The 22733-nt window shown below is 44.7% G+C and overlaps 1 protein-coding gene across 1 annotated transcript; it reads right to left on the bottom strand.

Annotated features, from left to right (window-relative positions):
- Positions 1-3690: 3690 nt before the first annotated feature.
- Positions 3691-22733, bottom strand: Sf3a1 (splicing factor 3a subunit 1). Its single transcript, XM_051200355.1, has 16 exons — positions 22585-22733; positions 19073-19194; positions 16554-16761; positions 15046-15303; positions 12496-12570; positions 10771-10921; positions 9877-10070; positions 8909-9026; positions 8455-8640; positions 7691-7812; positions 7356-7601; positions 6636-6843; positions 6056-6210; positions 4962-5063; positions 4782-4853; positions 3691-4177 (listed from the first exon to the last, which is right to left on the bottom strand). The coding sequence occupies exons 1-16, from the start codon at positions 22645-22647 to the stop codon at positions 4076-4078; spliced, it is 2382 nt and encodes a 793-aa protein (XP_051056312.1). The 5' UTR covers positions 22648-22733; the 3' UTR covers positions 3691-4075.

The raw sequence follows: 22733 nt of genomic DNA, 5'->3' as shown, positions 1-22733 counted from the left end.
GAGCAAGGGTACCTGTCTTTCAGAAACAGGACAGCCTGCAGTTGATGACCATGAGAAAAATCAACTCTGAGGCTTCTTGTTTTTCTTCTGAGCCAGCATCTATTACCTAGGCTGGCCCCCAACTCTGGTTCAAGGGATTGCCCTGCTTAATCAAGTTCAAACAGCTGGGACCAGGATTTTGCCTGGCTTCTTGTAGACCATTTCCTCATTAGTAAGATGAAATACTGTAACAAACAAAACCAACCCCTATTTTGAGATTTTAGTGTGACATGTCCTTAAATGTTTGGTACATGGAAATTCCCAGTAACATGGATAGAGGTGACACAACTCATAAATTTCAAGATCTTGTTTTCCACCAGTCTACAGCTGTAGCAGTGGAGTTAACAGCTTAATTCAAGGCATATGGGTTGTTTCTTGACTGTCCTAAATTACTGGGTGTCCTTGTGCTAAGTTATTTAACGTGGAGAACACCATTTTCCTCTTCTGAAAAAATTGCAATGTCAGTAGTTACTTGGTGACCCAGTGTGCTTTGACTCGGAAGCCTTCAGAACAAAGCAGGCACATTGTTAGTTTGTTTGTGTCAGGATATATGTGGGTGCTTGTGAAGAGCCAGATGTTCATGTCGTATGTCTTCCTAATTTATACTCGGCCTTATTTTCTGAAACAGCCTCTCAATAAGCTCACCAAATCCATTAGATTGGCAGGCCCGCCAACTCCAGGGATACTCCTGTGTCTGCCTTCCCAGTGCAGACACTAACATGTGTCAGGATCCCGTCTTACCTGGTATAGGGACCCTAACTCAGGTTCTCAAGTTTACTTGGTGGCACTCTCATAACTGAACCATCTCTCCACCTCCCAATATTTCAAAGTTCTTTTGTTTTGTTGAGCAGGCTTTCTCTGTGTAGCTATGGAGCCGTCCTGGGACTCGATGTATAGACCAGGCTGGCCTCAGATTCACAAGAGATCCATCTGCCTCTGCCTCACAAGTGCTGGCGTTAAAGGCGTGCACCACCACCACCTGGCTAAGTTTTTTTCTCTTTAAATGTTTAAATATATAGAACACACACACAGCCTGCTTATGTGTACAGGTGCCCACAGGCCAGCTAAAGTTAGTATAGGCAGTTGTGACCCACCTGATAGATGTTGGGAACTGACCTAGGGTCCTCTGAAAGAGCAGCAATCTAGGAGCATTGGATGATTGTAGTGAAATGGGGCTGATTGTTATATAGCTGTTGTACCCATGAACTCATAGTACAAGGCCTGCTGGAAACTGAGCCTACTAACATTTCATCATGGATGGGGGGGGGGGCATAAGGTCCCACCCTCCCTGAGGATCTACAGGCACTTAACAGTTGCTTGGGTAGATGGGCATATTCTTTAGTGGGATAGCCATTGGTAAGTTACCCTTAATCAAATACACAATCCTAATTAAATGCAGTGAAACGCACACATACCTACAGCAAGGAAACTTGTTGGAAAAGTGTTTGCTGGGAGGAAGAGATGATGATAATGGAGGGCATTATGACCCAAGTACATTTTATATATAATATATATATATCACACAATTTTTTGATTTTTTTGGTTATTTAAGACAGGGTTCCTCTGTGTAACAGTGCTGGCTGTTCTGAAACTCATTTTGTAGACCAGGTTGGTTGACCTCCAACTCACAAATAACTGCCTGCCTCTGCCTCCTGAGATCAAATGAGTGTGCCACCATGCCTGAGTATTTTATACTTAAAAAAACAAAAAGGCTAAGTAAGCACTTTTTAAACTTGCAAGGTTGTAGGATGTGCAGTGCCAGGAAACAACATTCCTCTATGGACACCAAAGGTCACAAGGCTCTGTGCTCAATGAGCCTCCAGTGAATGTGACATTCATTCAGGAGTTCTGGGAACTGTTAACTCCATGGAGTATGGATCAAAGGGCCCATTCACTTGCATTCTGCCCAGCCTCTTGTCATAGCCACAGCCGCAGAGGCACTGTAAGGGCCTGCCAGTTTGCAGAGGCATATGCCCTGGCCCCATGCCATGTCTCTAATACCAAGAGGGAGCGCTTTGGCACGGGATTCACCAAGGCTTCTTGATGTCCTTCCCTCTTGGAAATCCCTCCAGAGGATTTCTAGTGATGCCCAATCAGTGTCCATCAGTGAGCTTGCTTTCATGCCCCTAAATCAGAAAAGCCCACCAGCAAGTCAAATTTTGCAATAGTCCCTAGGCAAACTTCAGGCAACCAGGTGATAGGCAAATGTCACACAGGGTGCAGAATGGCACTGTGCATCAACAAGTTGACTGTGAGAAGTGTGAGAAGCTATTTTTGGCCCTGCCGAGGAGCTGCCTAAGCTTAGGTTGGGAGAGGAAAGGTGGAGCTAGAGTGAAGACTAGAACACTGCTTCCGTAATCCTGAAAACATTTTCCTCTCTGACATCTGCACCACATAAAGGGACTGCAAACGAAAAGGTATTGGGACCTTTTAGGGGATCTGAGCATGTGTAATCCTCATAACAAAACCAGCTTTGTTTACAAAATCAACAAGCTCTCAGCTGCTCCCTTACAGCAGCACCTGTATCACTAATAGCACAGTTCCAAAAATAATAGCCTACATCAGGGCCTCACTCAATGACCAAGATTGAGAAAAATGTTTTGCACATATTCTTCATCTTTGAACCATGTGATTGTGGACTGTGACTTGCCTCTGGTACCTCAAAAAAGAAAAAACACATAAGGACTACCACATAACTGGCCAGGAAGCAGTGTCAGATCTGACAGCTTATACACTTGAGAGGCAGTGGCAGGCTGATTTCTGTACATTCAAAGCCAAATGGTCTATATAGCACGTCCACGCCAGCTGTCTCAAAACAAAACAAAGACAAATAAAACATACAAACAAAAAAAGAACAACAACAAAACCCGTGAAGTAGTAAATTTGAGGCCCTTAGAGAAGTACATAGACTTGGCATTAGCAACACACATAAACAACACCCTTTGCTCACACTGAATGAAGCACCTAACCTAAACCCACTATGCCATTCAGTTGATGGGTGATTCTAGATCTGAAGGAAACTACAATGCCATATACTGTGGTCCTTGTTCTGTGGGATACTGCATGCTGGAGGGTCCCAATGCTTTACAAATATAAAATGTATGTATCTGGTAAAGGTGTGCCATGGCATACATGTGGAGACCTGAAGACATGCATGGGTGTCAGGCTTTGCCTTCCATCTAACTTAGAGATGTTCTAGTGTTCACAGGCCTGCTTCACATGATTCTGGCTTAGTCTTCAATCTCCTAGTGCACCAGGGTTGGAGGGGTTTGTGCTAGTGGCTTTTACATGGATTCTTGCACCATAAGCACTTTATTTACCAAGCCACCTCCCCAGCCCATAATGCCTTTCAGAAGAAAGACTATGATGGCAGCAAAAATTTATATACAAACACCAGGACTACTGAGACCCCAAGAGCTCCACAGTACTAGGCAGTGGGCACACTTGGCCAAGAGTCAAACCTAATAAACTGCTTCCATGAGGGTTCAAGAGGTGTTTTGTTTTTAATTTTTAAAAATATTTTTTGTTTAACAGAGTATCTCACACAACCCAGGCAGGCTTTAAGTTGTAAGACTGAGGGTAACTTTGAACATCTAATTCTCCTACCTGCACCTCCCAAGTCCCAGGATTACAGGCATGCACGTACCATGCTTGGCTTCAAGAGATTTATTAGACCCCAAAGCATGATACAAAACAATGAATGACAGTAACCATATTCTATCTGCCAAATGTCACTTGGTATTATTATGAAACTATCCTCTAGGAAACCCTGAGTTTTCAATTCCTAATGGACTTCCTAAAGGATCTCCAATCCAGAACCTAACAAGAAATCATTCCACAGACTGGCTTAGAAAGCTCTGCTGTTCTTAACCATGTCAGGTTAGATAGTGGACAACAACTCTCCCAAGAACTAGGTGAATTCCCAAACTGATTAAGAGGGAAACAAATACACGGGCTATGCCTGAGGTCCCAGAAAAGCCCCTGGGAGTGGTGGTAAACGAAGGGGTTCAGTGCCGGAGCCCGGAGTATCACTTCACTACTTCTTCCTGCCGCCTCTCTCCTTGAGGGCCAAGTGGATGACAGCACCACTGGCCATGTTGTAGTAAGCCAGGGAGTTGGAATCCTTGATGAAAATGCCCTGGAATACAGACAAACATCTTAGGTACGGCACCTGTTTTTGACCACATAAATGCAGCCTCACATAACAGGGTTTAGCTGTTAATATTCTAGTCTTCATAATATGGATGTTAAAGGGAAGGCCAGTGGATTATGGAACTTTGATTTCTTCTAGAACACTTTTTCCTTTCAACTGATATTGAACAACATAAGGGACCTTTAGTCAACACCTGGTTCAATTTTCAACTCCCAAGAGGCTGGCCATGACTGACTCAGAGGAACAGCCAACTTCTCAGGTCATAAGACCTTTACCTAATTTAACACCTTCATTTTACCGAAGGGATGACCCGGAAGACGCCCCTTTGCAGAGAAAGCCAGGCTATGATCACATCACTGGGTTGGTCCCCATCCAGCTCTAAAAGGTTTTTAAACCCTGCATTAGACTGTGCTGTCAGAATCCAGCACTGTCAGATTCACCTGCCCCAATATCCCAGCTGTATCATTTCTAGGATGGACTCAGATGGCCACATCCAGGTCTCTCTCCACCCTACTTTGCAACAGATTGTTTCTGGGATGACAAGAGGTGTTGGAATCTAAGGGACAGGACTGGGGTTACCCTGGCTTACTTCATACTGTAGTTTCTGTTTCCCTGCAGGCATGCCTGTGGCTTCATGAATCTTCACTTTGATGACAGAGACCTGTGGAACCAAAGAAAGTCATGTATTCCCTTGCTAAGAACAGCTGGAGAAGCTGACTTAACCGTTGACTTCTAAGCACCTGTAACATTTGGGGGTGGCAGCACATACCTGGTCTGTGAGTGGCAGAGTGAAGACCAGCCCTTGCCCATTCAGCTTCCATTCTGTCTTATCCTGCATGTTGGGTACCTGCACTTTGATGGACACTGGACCCTGCAAAATGGAGAGCACATTATGCCTGGAGAGCCCCAAGCCAACGAGGAACTATGCTCTAACAACAGTGGGCCCATCCAAACAACGATTCCTGTCCCTCTGGCCCATTTACTTGTGGCACACTATATAAGGCTTTGTTTTCTTTCTCTTTTTAGTTTTTAGACAGGGTTTCATATGTAGCCCAGACTAGTCTTAATTGTTCTACCTCTAGAGTGCTGACATTTTAAGTGTATGTTATACTATGTTTGGTTTCCTTTTCCTTCTTTAAACAGACCTACCAGTCTTGCTTTCCAGTTAATATGGAACTAAGGTGAAAACATTCTGTAACCCCAAGGACCAGAAAAGTAAATAATGTGGTCTGTGAGGTACTGGGTTCACAACTTAGCTCCAAGGTGGACAAGACACCTGGGCTCAATGCTATTTGCTTGTGAAACAGGCTGCTGGGAACACTTTTAAACAGAGAATAGTCTGAACCTTTGGTAGGTGCTCAAGAAATATATTCTAGCTAGACGGTAGTGGCGCAAGCCTTTGATCCCAATTCTCAGGAGGAAGAGGCAGGTGATCTTTGTGAGTGAGACCAGCCTGGTCTACAGAGCTAGTTCTAGGATAGGCTGCACAGCTACAGATAAATCCTATCTCAAAAAAAAAAAAAAAAGACTTTAGTCTTGGAAAAACTATTTTGTCAAATTTTGAGCAAATAACAGGCAGCCTTCCCAGGGTTGGAAGTGGAACTGAATTTAAGAACTGTGCCCAGGACCAGTATAGTGCTCATAGCACTTCACTCAGCTGCATCTCCACACTGGTTTCTAACAAGAGGCCATAGTACCAGAACCACTACCACCACTAGAATTTTATGTTCCCCAGCTGTTGACCTCACAGTAGACACACACCCAGAAGCTAACAGCATGGCAGGGGAACATAACTGGGGCCTGGGCATCCCATGCTGCTGCCAGATACTCCAGGGACCAGGCAGCACTCTGATCACCACACACCTTGTTCCTGCGCAGGAACTCTTCCTCAGGCATGAGGCTGTCCTCGGTCTTGAGTTTCTTAGAAGGAGGCTCATCTTCCATAGGCGGTGGCGGGTGTACAGGAGGCATTGGTGCTGGAGCTGGGACTGGAGCCACAGGTGGGGCAGGCACAAAGGCTGCAAAAACAAGGTACAGCCACCCCATGAGTACAGAAGGGGTGCAGAGGCCCAGCAGGCAGGGCTGGGGAGATTTTAAAGGCTTTGCTCCTCAGAGGTATGGAGTGCCTTGCTTTGATAAGTCTGGCACTCGCAGGTTTCCTGGCAGGGAGTCTTGGGAGGCTTCCTATATTAGGCAGCAGAGAACTAGAGGCAGGGCAGCCAGAAAAGAGTCAACTGTCAGGCTTCTGAGCCCATCACGGACCTGACCAGCAAACGCAGACACACTAGTATTAGCTATGCCTTCTCTGTTTCTTGTCTTTCTCAATGGCTCCCAGTTCCTAGTTTCTATTTCCTCTGGATTGATTCCCAGTGGGAATAGTTGCCATGGACACCAGCTATGGCTCTGTGGACTGACCCAACAGATGAAAACCACTCAGACTGACCTGTTGGCACAATCATGGGAGGTGGGCGGGGTGCCATGATAGGAGGTGCAGCGGGAGGCATAGGTACCACGTTGATCCTAGGAGCATGGATGATGGGTGGCATGGGGGCAATCACTGAGCCTGGGGGCAGTCGGACCACAGATGCCATGGGTGGCCGAGGCATGACAGGTACTGCAGATACAACAGTGGTCCGAACTGGAGGCGGCATCTGAGGGTGGGAGGAGACCCATAAGTCACAGAAAACCAAGGCTCATCTTCAAGGGCACACAACTGGCCACTCAGGATGGGGCTTGACAGCTTGGACCACTGAGACTGGAAGTCTCACATCTGGCCCAATATATCAGCATCTTGCTGCTGAGAGTTCCGGGGTAATATCCTTTCCACTTGGGGCTTAGTGGTTCAGAACCAGCTCTTCACGGCAGACAATACCACTTCAGAAGTTAACCTTGACTTGATCTTCTGGACACAGGCCACCAGTTCCCAAAGACCCATTAAGCTCACAGCCCTTCTTTGCCTCGAATCTGTTTCGCACCTTAGCTTACTCCCTATTCTAATTCTCCTCTGCAGTGGAAGACAAAACTACAAGTTTGTTTCAACTTGACAAACTAGCATTCAGGCTGTACTCTAAAACAGTTACCTTCCCAGACAATACCATCATCCCACCATAAAGATTAAAGATGAGAACACTAACACTTGGTCACAGGGAAGCTTCTGACTCACCGCAGGTGGCCGGGGCACTGATGTGATGGGGGGTGCTGAGCTGGGAATATTGGTAGCTGAAGATGGTGGTGGTGGCTGCTGGGGAATTTCATTGGGCTTGCTAGGGCCAATTTTCTCCTTAGTGTCATCTTCTGGCACCAGGCCCTTTGCCTTATGGATGGCCTCAATCTGCTCCTGGAGGGTGATGTTGGCCTGGGCAGCCTGCTGGGTCCGGGCCATGCTGCCTGAATGGCCATCCCAAGTCACCTGCATGGGAATATAAAGACACAGCTTGTCAGGACTCCTGGAACTGAGGCAGAAAGCAGGGAAGGCACTAAGACTCATGGAAATGTCACCTTTTCCTCTGGCTTCTGGATCTCCTCTTCACCAATCTTCTTACCAATGGCTGTTTCTTCTACCCCAAAGATGTCAGTACGGCGCTCAGCCAACTGTTTTAAGCTGCTCTCAATATCCAGACCTGTATACAACAGAACGGAGAGAAAGAGAAGCTAAACCTGGTGCCTTTCTGACAAGTCAGCAGCTTTCTGGAAATGGGAGTGTGGAGGCTGGATCCACAGTACAGGCTGCCTGTCAGCTCTAACATGTCACTCATTCTTTGTCTAGAGGGCTGCCAGAGAAGCAGTAAGCCTAAAGACCTGGTGCTTGTCCAACCCTTATTAACAAGACTAAAGACCCAGCTCTCTTCCTATACTGCTGGGGTTTTTGTTTTGTTGTGTTGTTTTGTTTTTAAGGCAGAGTCTATGTAGTGCTAGCTGTCCTGGAATTCTACATGTAGACCATACTGACCTCAACTCACAGAGATCGACCTGTCTCTGCTTCTGGAATGCTGGGTTTAAAGGCATGTGCCACCATGTGCAGCCCTATCTTGCTGCTTTGGCAATAGTGAGTGTCACTCCAGGAAAGAAAATTTCAATTATAAATCTGTCCAAGAGAGCAAATGACTAAGTATCCCTCCCAGCTATTGCCAGTATATTGTTATGGAATTATCACAGATTTCTTTTGCAACAGCACAGGCTGCACCTATCTCCAAAATTCTCACTGACCTCAACTGTTCTGTGTCTACATAAAGGAAGCTATGGGCTGGGAAGCTCCCCCTCACCTGGTGCATAAACTTCATCATCACTTTGTTTCTCTCGGATGGAGCGATCCCTCTGCTCCAGCCAGCGGGGGTCAAGGAGCCCAATACGCATATGCTCTTGCATTTTGCTGGCAGGAATCTTCTCCCCAGTGATGGGGGATACAAGATACTCATCAGGAGCAGGAGCTGGAGGAAGGGGCTTGGAAGCTAAAAGGAAACAGAGATGTCTACGTGAGAATTCTGGATAGTAGCTGAGGTTAAGAAAGCAATGCATTCAAATATCATTCACCGGAATCATGCATTCACTGCCCCCTTTACACCAGAAGCCAGAAACCCGAAACTGGAAATGACTACACTCTTGTTTCCTACCACAAGACTTGTAACATAGGGTCACTTCAAGCCCTCCTAATAACAGCCCACCTGCAGAACACTCACAACCATGCAGCAGGAGGACTGACTAGGAGGCAGGCCCTACCTTTGGGATCATAGTCCTTTCGCACAATGACTTGGTCTGGAGTTGGGGGCAGAGGCGGAGGCATGGGTGTCTCTGGGGGTGGAGGCACTTTCTGCCCTTCTTCTTCATCGTCTGAACCCTGAAAAGCAAAGCAGTAGCACAACTCAGGAGATGAACGCGCATCTGTGGCAGCTCTCAGGGTGGCAAGGAGCCTCAGTCCCTGCCAGCCAGTGTCCATGTGCTAAGCCTTCTGGAGCAGCTAAGGTCAACTGGCAGCAAGCCAAGCTCTTTCCTCACAACATGAATGGGAGCATCAGGGACCATGGTGCTAACACTCCTCCCAGGCATTTCCAGCGGCTGGCACCAGGCAATCCCAAGAGGCCAAAGGCACTTAACACATAGAAGAGGAATACAGGAGCCAAGTCAGCGCTCAATGGTAGCTGCTCCCAGAGCAATGCTGGGAGGGAGAGAAAAAGTCAATTCCCACAGACACTGGGGCCCTTTCTTCTCAAGCTATACACAAATTCTTTCAAAGCAGGGAAAGCAGTTTGGCTCAGGATTCTGTGCCTACTTGGAGGACCATGCTGGAAGAGGGTAGAAATGTCTGAAAGGATATGTAGGCTACATTTAGATAAGCCTGGGAACTAGTGATCCTTTAGGCCTAAGCTTAGAAAGGCATCAAAACACAGGGTGATATGGCTCCCTAACAGGGCTGGTAGAGGGTGGGTTGAGAGCAGGGATGCTGAGCCAAAGGGAAAGCAACAGACTACAAAGCCAGCACAGTTTTCAGATCTTTCCTATGAATTGATCTTTGTTGCTGGAGCTGGAAACATGTTGGGCTGCCTGGGCTTAAACAGCAGCAGCCAGTTTGGCCTTCTCCGGGATTCAGTCTTATGAGTCTCAAAGAGCGGAACCTTGGACGAGGAGAGCATCACCCAGCCTCCTGGTCCCCAGGAGAAAGATCAGGTTAAAACCACCTAGGAATTTACCTCGTCCATGTCCTGTACTTGAGTATCCTGGTCCAGCTGGGAAGGGGGCTCCTCAGATTTTTCCTGCTTCTCATCTTCCTCATCAGACTCAACCTCCATCTCCACCTCCTCACTTTCCCCAAACTTCTCATAGCGCTCTTGAATGAGGATTCGGGCTCCCAGTTCCTCTGGTGTTGTTGGGGGTGGGAAGTTCCCTAAAGGGATAAGACAAGGTCAAAAGCATTCTGAGTAGAGTATGGTGGCAAGCACCTCCGATCTTAACGCTTGGAAGGAAGGCTGAGGCAAGTGGATTTTCTGTAAGTTTATAGTCAGCCTGTTCTACACAGTGAGACCTTCTGTTAGTAGCCATGGAAAGAAAGGCTTTTTTTTTTTTTTTTTTTTTTTTGCCTACTTGCCTTCCTCACTCTTGATGAAAGGTTTGCCTATCCTGCTGCCGAGGCATTCTTTCCCTAGTTAGGATTCCAATGAATCTGAAGACCAGCTAAGACATCCAGCCTCCTGGACAGCCATTGTTGGACTAGTGACTATAAGTCACTCTAATAAACCCCCCTTTACATATATAGATTCATTCTATCAGTTCTGTTCCTCTAGAAAACCCTGATTAATATGCCCTGTCTCCTAAAAACAAACAAACAAAACAAAAAGGTATTCCTTGCCCTGTCTGTGAACTCCAGGAAGACTAGGGAATTGTCTAATTTTATTATCTGCAGAGGACATTAGAGTCTAACATGGTAACCAGCTGTTGAATTGCATTTAACTTGAGCAAATGAACAATGTTTCCCCTTCTGGAATAGAGGGAAAACAAACACACACCAGTAATGAAGTACTGTGCCTGGTTCTGTGCCAGAGCTCCTGACTCCATACGGAGGGGAGGCACTCTTCTCCCAGTCCTACCTTGCTCATTGGGTTGGAAATCCACTGTCTCCACTACCACAAAATCATGCCAGTCGATCTGAGCATAGGCCACTCGCTCCTTCTCTTTCTCTTCTTCCTCCTTCTTCCTCTCACGTTCCTGGAATTTGGCCCATTCTACTCGATAACACACCTGTAAGGATAGAACATAGCAAGGTGCCTCCAATGAGGCTTCAGGGCATTGCCTTCAGACCAAGAAGCAACTATGTTCACAAGAAGAAACTTCCAGTGTTCCACCTGAGTTGGCAAAGGCTCCAGGCTCACAGCACCAAACTCTCTTGCAGTCAATGTGCATGAAAACCTAGTAAGTGGTACTGTAAACCTTGTCAAGAGCCAGTGGCTGCAAGTGTCACGGGCCCTAGGGGAACCTATCACCTTCTTTTCCTCTTTTGATAGACGGTCATACTGTTAAAGTGTTCAAAGTATATATCATGATTGTTCTCAGCAGAGAAACTTATTAAACTTTGTGGCAGTTAATGTAGGGACCCTGGTCAAATGCCAAGGATAAATGATAGTGATGTGCAGCCCTTAAGAGGACATTCATATTACCCCTTCCAAGACTCAGTGAACATTTATAGGAGAGGGAATAGAAAGAATATAAGAACCAGAAGATGGGAAGTATTCAGCAAAAAGACATCTTCTGGACATAACAAAGCCTTTGTATTCATCAACTCACTGCAGCTGTGGTTACCTACACAATACTGGACCCATTAGCATTGAGGAACTACTGGCAGTTAAGGGTGGCTTAGGTAAGGGTATCGTTTTCTTCAGTGGTGTAGCCACGATTAGTTAGCCACACTTCAGGAAATCTCTCATCCCACATTTGTGTAAGCAACTTCAATACACACAGTAGGTCACACAAAAGATGACCTGAAAGGAGGAGGACTTTACTGCAAAGGGCTTCAGTGGAAAAGGCAGGAGAAAGGAAAGAATAAGGGGAGATGAAGATGTCTAAAAAATAGCACATACTTGTATGAAGCTATCAAAAGCTTTTGGGTGGGCACTTTGTGTTCTTGACACAGGGTCTCACTCTGTAGCCCTGAGTGGCCCTGAACTTGTTCTGGGATTAGAGGTGAGACACTACACCTGGCAAACCTGCTTATCTGCAAAAGCAGTCCCAATCTAAGAGTCTGAGAAACAGCCGCCTCACAGTTAAAACCAACCAGCACAAACCAACATGTGTGCTCAATTGTGAGAGCCTGGTGACTTCAAAAGGCACCTCCTTACCTCTCTCACCCAGGGATCTGCTAAGGAGTAGTTTCTGCCTAATGAAGGGAAGAGAAACTTGCTAAACTTTTCTTCTCAGCACCCTACAACTAGGTTCAGGCTGACTACCCTTTACCTGAGATGCTTTGAGACCACAAGTGTGTCTAATTTTGGAATGTTTTCATGTACATGATGAATGAGATGCACCAGATGTCTAAACCTGAACGTCATTACATACTATACGTACCTCATATACATGACCTGAAGGTTAATTTTATACAATGTTAGTGGAGCTGCATTTAGAAAGTGACCTATCATATGAGGTCAGATGTGGAATTTTGAATTTCTAGTGGCACTCATAAATTTTGGATTTCAGAGTGTTTTTTAAATTTCAGATTAGGGAAGGCCAACCTATTCTGACTTAAAGATGGCTTCTAAACAAAAAGCCCACACAAAGAACCTGCTGCATTGGTACCTGGTAGCAGGAAATCCTGTGTTTACCTGGTCCAAAACTTCTCGGGGATTTTCAGCTTCTTTCTTGAGCTTTGTAAATAAGCCTTTGGGTGGAATCAAGATCTGAAAGAGAATTAGAACAACTGTCAAGTGTATCACAGTATAAAACAAAGAGGTAGCCTTGCTGGGCCCGTAAGTATGCAAACCATTGGCAGGTTACCCAGATCATGCTACATGACACTACATTAAGTGACACTGATGTGCTCCTGTCATTTTGAAAATGTTATTCAGTCCTTCTCTGCTGTCCTGTTCAAGACCACAACCACCTCCTCCCTACTTCCCAGTAGTTCTATCTCCTGCCTTTTGACTTAGAGTATATATATTCATTTGAACCATCCCTGCAGACACCTCACCTTTATTCTCTACCCAACTAAGAATCTGTCTTCTCAACAGAAACCCAATGTCTAACGTGCATTTACTAAGAAAAGGAACACTGACTACCTTTATTCTAACAACCATTCCATTTGTCCCAGCAATATCTACTTCCACTCACAAAGCAGCACAATTTTTTACCTTGCCCTGCCCTTATACCTTTATTCCTAGAATCTACCTGCTAGTTGAGTTTTCCATGGGTAGACAACAGTGCCTTCAAGCTATGAGTCAAAGCCGATATCCAAATACAAAGGAAGAAACACAAAAGTAACAATATAGACATAGGATTTGTCTATGGAAGCAGTTCAAATTGAACCCAGGCTTTACTCAGAACTCATACTATGGGGCTGAAGAGATTGCATGCAGCAAAAAGCCGTGGCTGTTCTTCAGAAGACCTTGGTTCAAATCCCAGCACCTATATGGTGGCTCACAACCATCTGTAACTCTAATTCCAGGGAATATGATGGCCTCTTCTAATCTCCAAGGCACCAGGCACAGGAGTAGTGCAGAAATATACATGCAGGCAAAACACTCATACATGCAAAATAAAAATAAAAAAAAATGTGAAAATCCTTAAAAATCTGATACTGTATACTTACAGTAACCCTTTGGCTTTGGATTTTAGTCATTGTTCTATTAGCTTCTAGATTCTAAAACACGGTTTTATACTTTTAATTTTATACTCAAGAGCTAGTCCTTATGAATCCTTTCAACTTAGATCTTTAACACTACTTCTAAATATTAAGAACTCAAGTATAGATCATTCCACTCAAAAGGAAAATGTGCTGCTGGTAAACCTCTACCACGAGTTGCCTTTATAACACATTTTTAAAAAATGATTTTTAAAGCAGGAAGCTCCTAGTGATCCTCATGCCTTTTATCTTCTTAGAGCTGGGTGGGATTACAAGTGTTAGCTACTACACCCAGCTGATTAATTAATTACCAAACTGCTTTGTCAGATTCTTTTTTAAAATACAGCTTCAAAGCCAGATGGTGATAGCGAATGCCATTAATCACAGTACTCCAGAGGCAGAGGCAGGTGGATCTTTGGTCTACAGAGCTAATTCCAGGACAGCCAAGACTGTTACACAGAGAAACTCTGCCTCCAAAAAAAACAAAAGCCAACCAAACAAAGCAGTTTCAGTCTGTAGCTCAAGCTACACATCGCCAGGGACAATTGGGAAAATGCTGCATGTTTTCAGTGTTAGTAAACTCATACTGAATTTTTCCTAGTGTAAGTTACTCCATAGGGGAAAAAATAAGGGTTTAAATCTCAGCAACATTGCTTATTAATTTGAGATCATAGAGATTATGAAAAACTTCACATTTCATTACTTTTTTGTCTTTCTCTCCTCCTCCCCCCCAGTGCTGGACCCAGGGCCAGTACTATATATCCCTGTGGTATAACTGTAGCTCCATGAAATCATCTTTCTTAGCCTGTTTCTGCTTGTGAAAGTTGGGGAAACATCACTAAAGTTTTGCGAGGTTAAATTAATAATAGGAAGCAACTATTAAGAGTTTGCTTCTCGGGTCATATAGTAGACAAACGAGTATGTACATACACCTAAAAGCAGCTAGTGCTACCTAGTCTCGTTATATAGCAGATGGTCACCCAATAATAACTTTATAAACAAGTCTCTATAATAACAAGATTTAAAGAGATAACAATAGAAGCTGGATGTGGCGGGCCATGCCTTTAATCCCAGAGACAAAAGGATCTCTGAGTTTGAGGCCAGATTGGTTCTCATAATGAGCTCAAGGTCAACCAGGGTTAGGGTTAGTGAGACCCTGTCTTAAAAAAAGTAACAATAGAAACCAAAAGTTAGAGCCAATGAGACAGTTCAGCAGGTAAAAGCACACACTATGCAAACCTGATGTACTAAGTTTGATCCTCAGTGGAAGACAGGAACTGAACACAGTTCTCTGACTCCAAGTGTGTTCCACAGCAAGGCACAAAAGCACTTACATTCTCTCTCTCTCTCTCTCTCTCTCTCTCTCTCTCTCTCACACACACACACACACACACACACACACTCTTATATGTGAGTCAAGATTTTACATTAGGTTGGGATTCACATTTCCCTAGATATCCCACAAAGCAAGTGTCCTTGATGACAGAGTGAATGACAGAGTGGTGAGACACTACCCTCTGCCCTGACCCAGCACCTTGGTATACTGCTCCACCAGCTTTGTGAAGTAGTTGAAGAGGCTGTGCTGCGGGCGGAGAAAGTCAAACTGGTAGTTTCGCTGCTCTTTTTGCATCAGCTGGGTCAGAAACTGGCGCCCGTTCCTGGCCACAAACTGAGCTGTAAGCTTCACTACATCCAGGTCGAAGGCCGAGATGGAGGGGGGATCAGCAATGAACTCAAACTCAGGAGGGGGCTCCTTCGGTACTATGGTCTCTTGGATCACCTGGGCTTGGACCTAAGACAGAGAGTGTAGAATAAGAACAGAAGTAAACTAACTCCACAGAATGTTCAAAGACTCCAACTCCAATGTTTTATTAATTTTGAGTTATCACTGGGACTTGCTATAAGAAGATGGGCAACCAAGTACATTGGTGTCTCACCTAACTATGTCTCAACTCCCTAATCTGTTTCAAGTATCTATATCTTTGCTCTCATCCTGAAATCAAAGGCCTAAAGAGGTGGTAAAATATACAGGAAATAAGCTATAAAACCCAATTTACAAGGCTGTACCATAAGGCCCGTGTGTGTGTGTGTGTGTGTGTGTGTGTGTGTGTGTGTGTGTAATCCTGTAGTAAGATATCCACCCCACCTGCACTTGTTGCACTGACCACGCCCACTTGGGCGTGGTCACAGGTGTGGATGTGATGGGGGAAGGCTAGGTCTGGGGTCCTGGACTCCATCTCACTCTCTTGCTTCCTGGTCCGGAAGCAGGGTGGCTTCTGTGGAGCAGGAACCCGCGGTGATCATCTGTTTCATGTGTAAGTGAATTCTCCCTGAACAAACCTCACTTAACCTATACTGAGTCCAGTGAATCTTAATTCCCACACATTAGAATCCCACTGCATAAAGTATATCAATGACCTCCGAGAGAACCTTGAAGCAGACAGAACAGATACTGCGAATGCTTTTTATAAACGAGAAACTTAGGCCCTACAAGCAGCAATTGAAATGCAAGGTCTTCAAACATGACTTCAACTTTTATTTCTCATGGCTAAACAAAGCTTTTCCCAAAAAAGTCTGAGAATGGTGCAAAATGAAGAAACCAGGCCAGTTCTACAAAGCAGACAAACTGCACTGGCACTTTCATCCTTCACTGACATTCTTGATTGTCCCTAGTTCTGGCTTCAACACTCCTGGGCCCCAACAGCTCAAACTAAAGGGAAATAATGGCACAAGGCTACATTATGTCCCTTAGCTCATCCAGGCCACACTACAACTAACTCTTAGTCCTTAGGTTAATACTTCGTATTTGGACAAGCCCCAGCTTTGCCATCTGTTATCAGTTGTTCTGCTGGGCTTTTCATGATCTGAGCCCAGAGCACACAGCTTGATCAACCAGTGCCCAAAAAGTGCTATGTATCATCAATGCTTCTGGGAGATGAAGGTGACTTTACTTCAGTCCACGGTGGCTATGACTGTAAACAGCAAATATGCCCACCCACCGTACTTCCTCTTTAACCCACAAATAGAGGATAGGCTCCAAACCTTCTGGGGCAGCTGTTGTTGGGCGGCTTGCTGCTGCTGCTGCATGACCTTGGGGATGGCAGCTGAGGGTTCCTGAGCCTTCCCCTCCTTAAATTCGCTGACCTTGTGGCGGTAGTAGGCATGGTAAGGGTCATTGGGATTTAAGAAGTTGAACTTGGGGTTGTTGATCTCATTCTGTCGGATCCTGGCTTCAAATTCAGGCCCATTTCTGGGGGAAAAAGTTAACACACCAATAATGAATACCACAACCTTTGTGACCACTCAATACAAACCTCCATCCATTTCAACATCTGTGTCAACCCCACTCATCAAACCAGTCCATTCCTCAAATCAGCAATTAGTGCCAGCTGCCAAAATGGACCTGGCTACTCCCAATAGCCATCCCTTAGCTCCTCTGACACTTCTGTAACATCCATAACCAGCTGAGTAATTGTTTTTTTTTTTTTTTTATTTTTTTATTTTCTTAGGTTTGTTTGTTTTCCTTAGAAAATTAAATGTCTTTGGCTGAGGCTGTGGCACAATTGTAGAGTGCTTGTCTAATGTGCATAAGGCCCTGACTTTGGTTCCCAGTTCCACAAAAACAAAAAACCCAAACAGCTAATAATAAATGTCAATATCTTGTCCAAATACTGCCTAAAGTAACTTCGTTTATTACTTGGGAGGTCCACAAAGGAAAAACTTCTGTAAGGTTTACAAGGCTCTGCAAGATTTATATATACTATATAGATGCTGCATAAGAGCATGGTGTAATTGCTGAGTAGGTGAAGGTGCTTGCTGACAAGAACAACAACCTGAGTTTGATCTTCTGGTTCCACATGGTAAAAGGAAAGAATTGATTCTCACAAGCTGTACTCTGATTAAGAGAGATGGGGGGAGAGGGAGGGTGAGAGGGTGTGTGTGCGCACGTGCGTGAGCGTGTGAACGCACGCATGTGCACATACAGATATATGCCCACACTAAAGAAATGCAATCCTCTACCATAAAGATGAAATGGGGAATTCAGATTTTTAAGAGTCCAGTAGTTATAACTCAAGAGGCCCTAACTTTCTGGTTTTGGTTTTCTGGGATAGGGTCTCATCTAATCCAGGCGAAGGAATGGCCTTGAACTCCTGATCTAACTGCCTTTACCTTCCAGGTGTAGTTAAGTATGCCGCCAACCCTAGCTCCAAGTGTCATACTTACATATAACATGTGTCAATTTAAAGGCACACTGCCTTAAAAAGACAAGAGATATACACCTTCAAGTTTCTGCTTCATTTCTTAGTCTCACATAGAGCAAGATTTCAAAGTATTCCTAGATTGATTTGTAAAATGTGGTTAACATCACTTTCCCCCTGTACTTTATTGAGATTTGCTCAAGCAGTATTTAAGGAGACGCTCAAGACTTTTTTTTTTTTAAATACAGTGGCTTGCAAACAAAGGGGACAGTTACTATTATGTAGCCTAGAAGGGGCAGTTCCACCAACACTGGAGATGACTGGCCTCTCAGGAGAGGCCATGGGGTTTCCACTGATTCTCTCTGGCCAGAATCCTACATTCAGAAATAGCCTGAATATACCAAGCCAGGTTCCCAAATCTCATTGCTCCAGGGTCTAGTGCCAGACAGGTCATTCTTTCTTCAGACTGCCTAAGCCACAGCCTCTACACCTCAGGGAACAAACAGAAAAAGATGTAATGAGAAGGCAGATGTACTTATTCTAAGAAATTTCAGTGCTCTAAGTTGGCTTACTACTAATTTTAGAATTAGATCCTCCAACACAGGAATGGATTTCAGCAGAAAAGACTGACTATGACTCAGTCCAGCTGGCAGGGCTTTTTAAAGGTAATTTCCAATTTAGCTTTTTGATAGGAAAATGCAGGACTGGAAAGACCTACCTAGTCCGATTTGGGTGAAGATATCCACTGCCTGCTCCTGAGTACCTGGCTTAGCAGAGACCTGAATTATCAGCTCTCTCCTAGAACAAGCATGCAAGCATCTTCAACCTTAATTTTTTGAGACAAATGGTTAGACAGGCTGGTCAGCCAGTGAGCCCCAAGAATTTGCCTGGGAGGAACGAATCCTGACCAATTCTCACCTACCCAGGAAGATAACTAAATGCTTATAACATAGCTGAGCTTCACTCAGGCCTATCAGCTATCTCACCTGACTCATCTGTAAATGATCATTTGAGGCTCTGTGGAAAAGTAGTCCTTACACAATGAGAATAATCAACCCTGCTTTCTATTTCCTCTGGCCAACAGCTCAAACACAGCATACTCACATCATCAGTTAAAAGAAGCTGTCAGGAACTTTCTCAGGCTTGTTTTGGAAGCAGAAACTCCTAATGATTATACAGCTAGTTATGGCTCTCACTGTGGCCACTGTTGTGGTATGTCAAAGACAGCAGTCCTGTCTATTGCCTACCTCACTGCCTACTGTGGTTTTGGAAGAACAGGTCTAAGCCAGAGCCTCTAAAAAATCCCATGCTGCCCTTTATACTACAATTTTCCCCAACCCACTGTGCAGAAGCAGCTGTTACCTGGCCACAAAACTGGCAGTCTTGTCAACGATATTCCTGACCTCTGGAGGAGGGTAAATAATCCCTACCACCGGCTTGGAAGGGGTGGATTCCTCCTTTGATGATGCTTCTTCTTCAACTGGCTGTGAAAACAGAAAAAGGAAATAAGATCTTCAAGTTCCTGGTTTGGGCTGGGCTCTCATAAACTCTATACCAACTCCCAGCATTTCTTCATGATACAACTGACAAGAGTCAGTCTTGCAGACTTCTTAATATGTACTTATGCAGCCATTCCTAAGAATTAGGGGAAATGGGATGGAGAGATGGCTCAGAAGTTAAGAGCACTGACTGCTCTTACAGAGGCCCTGAGTTCAATTCCTGGCAACCACAGGGTGGCTCACAACCATCTGTAATGAGGTCTGGTGCCCTCTTCTGGCCTGCAGGCATACATGCAGACAGAATACTGTATATGCATTAAAGAAAATCTTAAAAAAAAAAAATATTAGGGAAAACAATGGCTTTTTTGGTTCACCTTTAGACAGACATCTGGTGTAATCAGAAACATTTTTAGTTTACTTGCCAAAGAATAAGGGCTCAAACTCAGAGCCTTATACATGCTGAGCAAGGCACTGAACTATATCCTTAGTCTCTAAATCTGCATTTTTACCCAATATCCATGTGATTTAGATTCAGGGATGTTGACCACAATCTAAGAAACCAAATTCCAGAATCCAAAAGGCCATGTCTTTAGCCCTGAACCTAGTACTGTGCCTTGCACAGAACACTTAATGACTGCCTATTAACATGGCACATGCCTTAAATCCTAGCACTCGGGAAGGCAGAGGCAGGTAGAGTTCAAGAACAGCCTGGTCTACAAAGGCTAGTTCCAGGACAGGCTTCAAAGCTACACAGAGAAACCCTGTCTCAAAATACAAAACAAACAAACAAAAGAAGCAGGTAAGCCAGAGAGCAGCCCAGTTGTTTAATGTGTTTACCCTGCATGAGGTCCTAGGTTCTATACTCAGCACAAATAGAAATGAAGGCAGAGAAAAAAAACGTCTGGCTGATAGCTCATTCTGTCTTGGCTGCCCATTTTTCTATACAACCATTCTATAAACCTAGCCAGTGTTAAATGCAGAAATGGTTTGTGGAGCTTCAATGGAGTTTGAGACAAAAGGCTCTTTAATGTTTTATCTCTGGTACTTTACCCAGCAGCTTCTTCCTCTCAGTTAAGAGCTGAAAAACAAGGTTTCTCTCTCAACCTTCATGCTCCTTTGGGCTGCTGCTTCCCTGTTCTGGCAGCTGAACATACCAAGTTCCTATTTCATCTCCTATTTGGTTCATTTACTTCAAGTATTCTTTTTGTTTGTTTGAGACAGTTTTTCTTTGTGTAACACCCCTGACTGTCCTGGGACTCACTTTGTAGACTAGGCTGGCCTCAGACTCACAGAGATCCACCTGCCTCTGCCTCCCAAGTGCTCATTTCAAATATTTTTTGGCGAAGTAAAAGATAACTGCCTAAAGTCAACTACAGCTGCAGGAGCCTCTATGTCTTCTGGCTTTTGTATTGCACCTCCTACCTATAGCACTAGAAATCTCTAAACCAGGAGTTTTCAACTAATGGGTTGTGACTCCTGTGGGGATTGAATGACCCTTCTTTCACAGGGGTCACCTAAGACAATCCTACATATCAGATAGTTACAATTAATGACAGCACCAAAATTATACTTAACGAAATAGCAATGAAAATAACTTTATGGTTTGGGGTCATGACAAAGAACTGTATTAAAGGGTCGCAGAATTAGGACTGCTCTAAACATGATTTATAACTTCTGGTATTCAGTCTTCAGCCAGACATCCTTGAAAACAACGTTCTACACTTCCTTTCCCTACTTTAGGCTGAAAAATTCTGCCTAAATTAATCTCCCAGATAACTCTCGAATACCACCAAGCTTTAGACTAAACGGACTCCAGGGCACTGTCATGTCTAACCTAGAATGGTTTTCCAGTCACATAAGCCAGAAATGCAAACCCTCTCAGTCTCCTAAATAAACATTCACCAAACACTAAGTATTGTCAGGCACCTGAATTGTACTAAGTCTTAGGATCCTGATGACAACCTTGAATAGGGGAATAACAAACTTATGCCTGACCCCACAGGCAGAATTAGGATTCTAGCATGTCACTTTAGCTGGAGAAACTGTCATCAGCCATTCTGTGACAATCACATGCTCATTCCTCTTGCCCTAATCTAGATCAGACCCTCAGTGTCTTTTGAATACCATAACTGTTTCTCTTCCCTCTCTTTATGTCACTGTCAGCCTAAATTTTTGAAACACAAATGCCACTATCCAGCTTAAAAATGTCTCCTACTGTCTTCAAGGACATAGTCAAATCCTAATTGCATCTCCAACCACCATTAACCCAAACCTGTATTTGAGCCACACTTGCTCACGTACCTTTGAGAAGAGAGGGACCATCTGATTCCTATCTTGGTGATCTTGTAACTATTATTTGGTATCACCTTGTCTGTTTTCCCCCAGTGTCAAGGGAAATACACATAGGCACACAAATACATAACATGGGCCTCATCTGTCATGTTTGAGACTGTATTCTGAACCCAAAGCAACAATAAGCATATAGTATGTGCCTGATATATGACGAATATTTCCTTTCTCCATCACTCTTCATTCTCCATCTTCACCGCTAATCATTCTTCTAAAATAGCCACTCCCCTCTCACTCCTGTGGACTTCCCTTACATTTTTAAGCAATGCTGATTAAATTCATGGTTTATTTGTATTTAATTTAACTGCAAATATTTACCCATATACTTCCTCCCCAGCTATTTGTGAGCTTTGGTGTCTCATCCTATAGTCCAAGCTGGCACTCAATTAAAGATCTTCCTGCCTCAAACTCACAAATGCTGGGATTTCTGCTGTGTGTCATGTGCCCAGCCTGGAGAGATTTTAAAGGTTGCCTGACACTTTATCATTGAGTATTTGTGCATATCTATATTTTCACTAGTCTGGACTCTCTGTTAAGGCAGGAGTTATCCCTCATTCATTCTGTAATGAAGACTGGCACCTTGTCTAGTTTAGGGAAAGCATCTCGCAGGTGTTTAAAAAAACCAAAATGGCATAGGGCAGGCTAGGAAATTAGAGACTACTAGACAAAGGCTGAGCGACTGGTAGGCCCAACTGCGACGGTGAACAGGCTAGCCCAAGGCTTCTCACTTTAAGGAAATAACTTGGGAAATGGTTAAAATGCATATTCCTACTTAGGTCTAGAGTGGAGGCTTCATGATTCTAATAAGCCCCCAGATGAAGCCGAGGCTCTACTCTGAGAATTCCGGTTCTAGCGAGTTTTGGAGACCAGAAAGCAACTCAGCGCGTTGACTCCTGGGACTTGCAGTCCCTCCAGGTCCTTCAGGGCGGCCTGAACTTTCCAGCAGGAGTGCCGTGGCGCCCGCGCGGGAGGGGAGGGACGAGGCCTACCCCAGGACTGCGGGCTGAGGAACTCGGGCCGAGGTACCTGTTTGGGTTCGGTGGCTACTGGCGGCGGCGGAGGCACCGCCTGCACGGGTCCGGCCGGCATGACTGCGACGCTCAGGGCTGCCAGTCCGCCTCAGGGCGACAACCGGTGCAGCGGCAAGGTGAAGCTCCCCACACGAAGGCTGCAAC

Source organism: Phodopus roborovskii, unplaced genomic scaffold (assembly GCF_943737965.1).
Source record: "Phodopus roborovskii unplaced genomic scaffold, PHOROB, whole genome shotgun sequence".
Classification (NCBI taxonomy): Eukaryota; Metazoa; Chordata; class Mammalia; order Rodentia; family Cricetidae; genus Phodopus; species Phodopus roborovskii.
This window is presented reverse-complemented; position numbering and strand designations above follow the sequence as displayed.

Bases quoted from the DNA above. Each gene is read 5' to 3' on its own strand.
- Sf3a1 (XM_051200355.1), bottom strand. From the start codon at position 22,647: ATGCCGGCCGGACCCGTGCAGGCGGTGCCTCCGCCGCCGCCAGTAGCC. The intron at 8,641-8,908 runs GTAGGGCCTGCC...GTTTCCTTTTAG, and splicing joins AAAGGACTATGATCCCAAAG to CTTCCAAGCCCCTTCCTCCA. The intron at 7,602-7,690 runs GTGACATTTCCA...ATTCCCATGCAG, and splicing joins TCCAGAAGCCAGAGGAAAAG to GTGACTTGGGATGGCCATTC.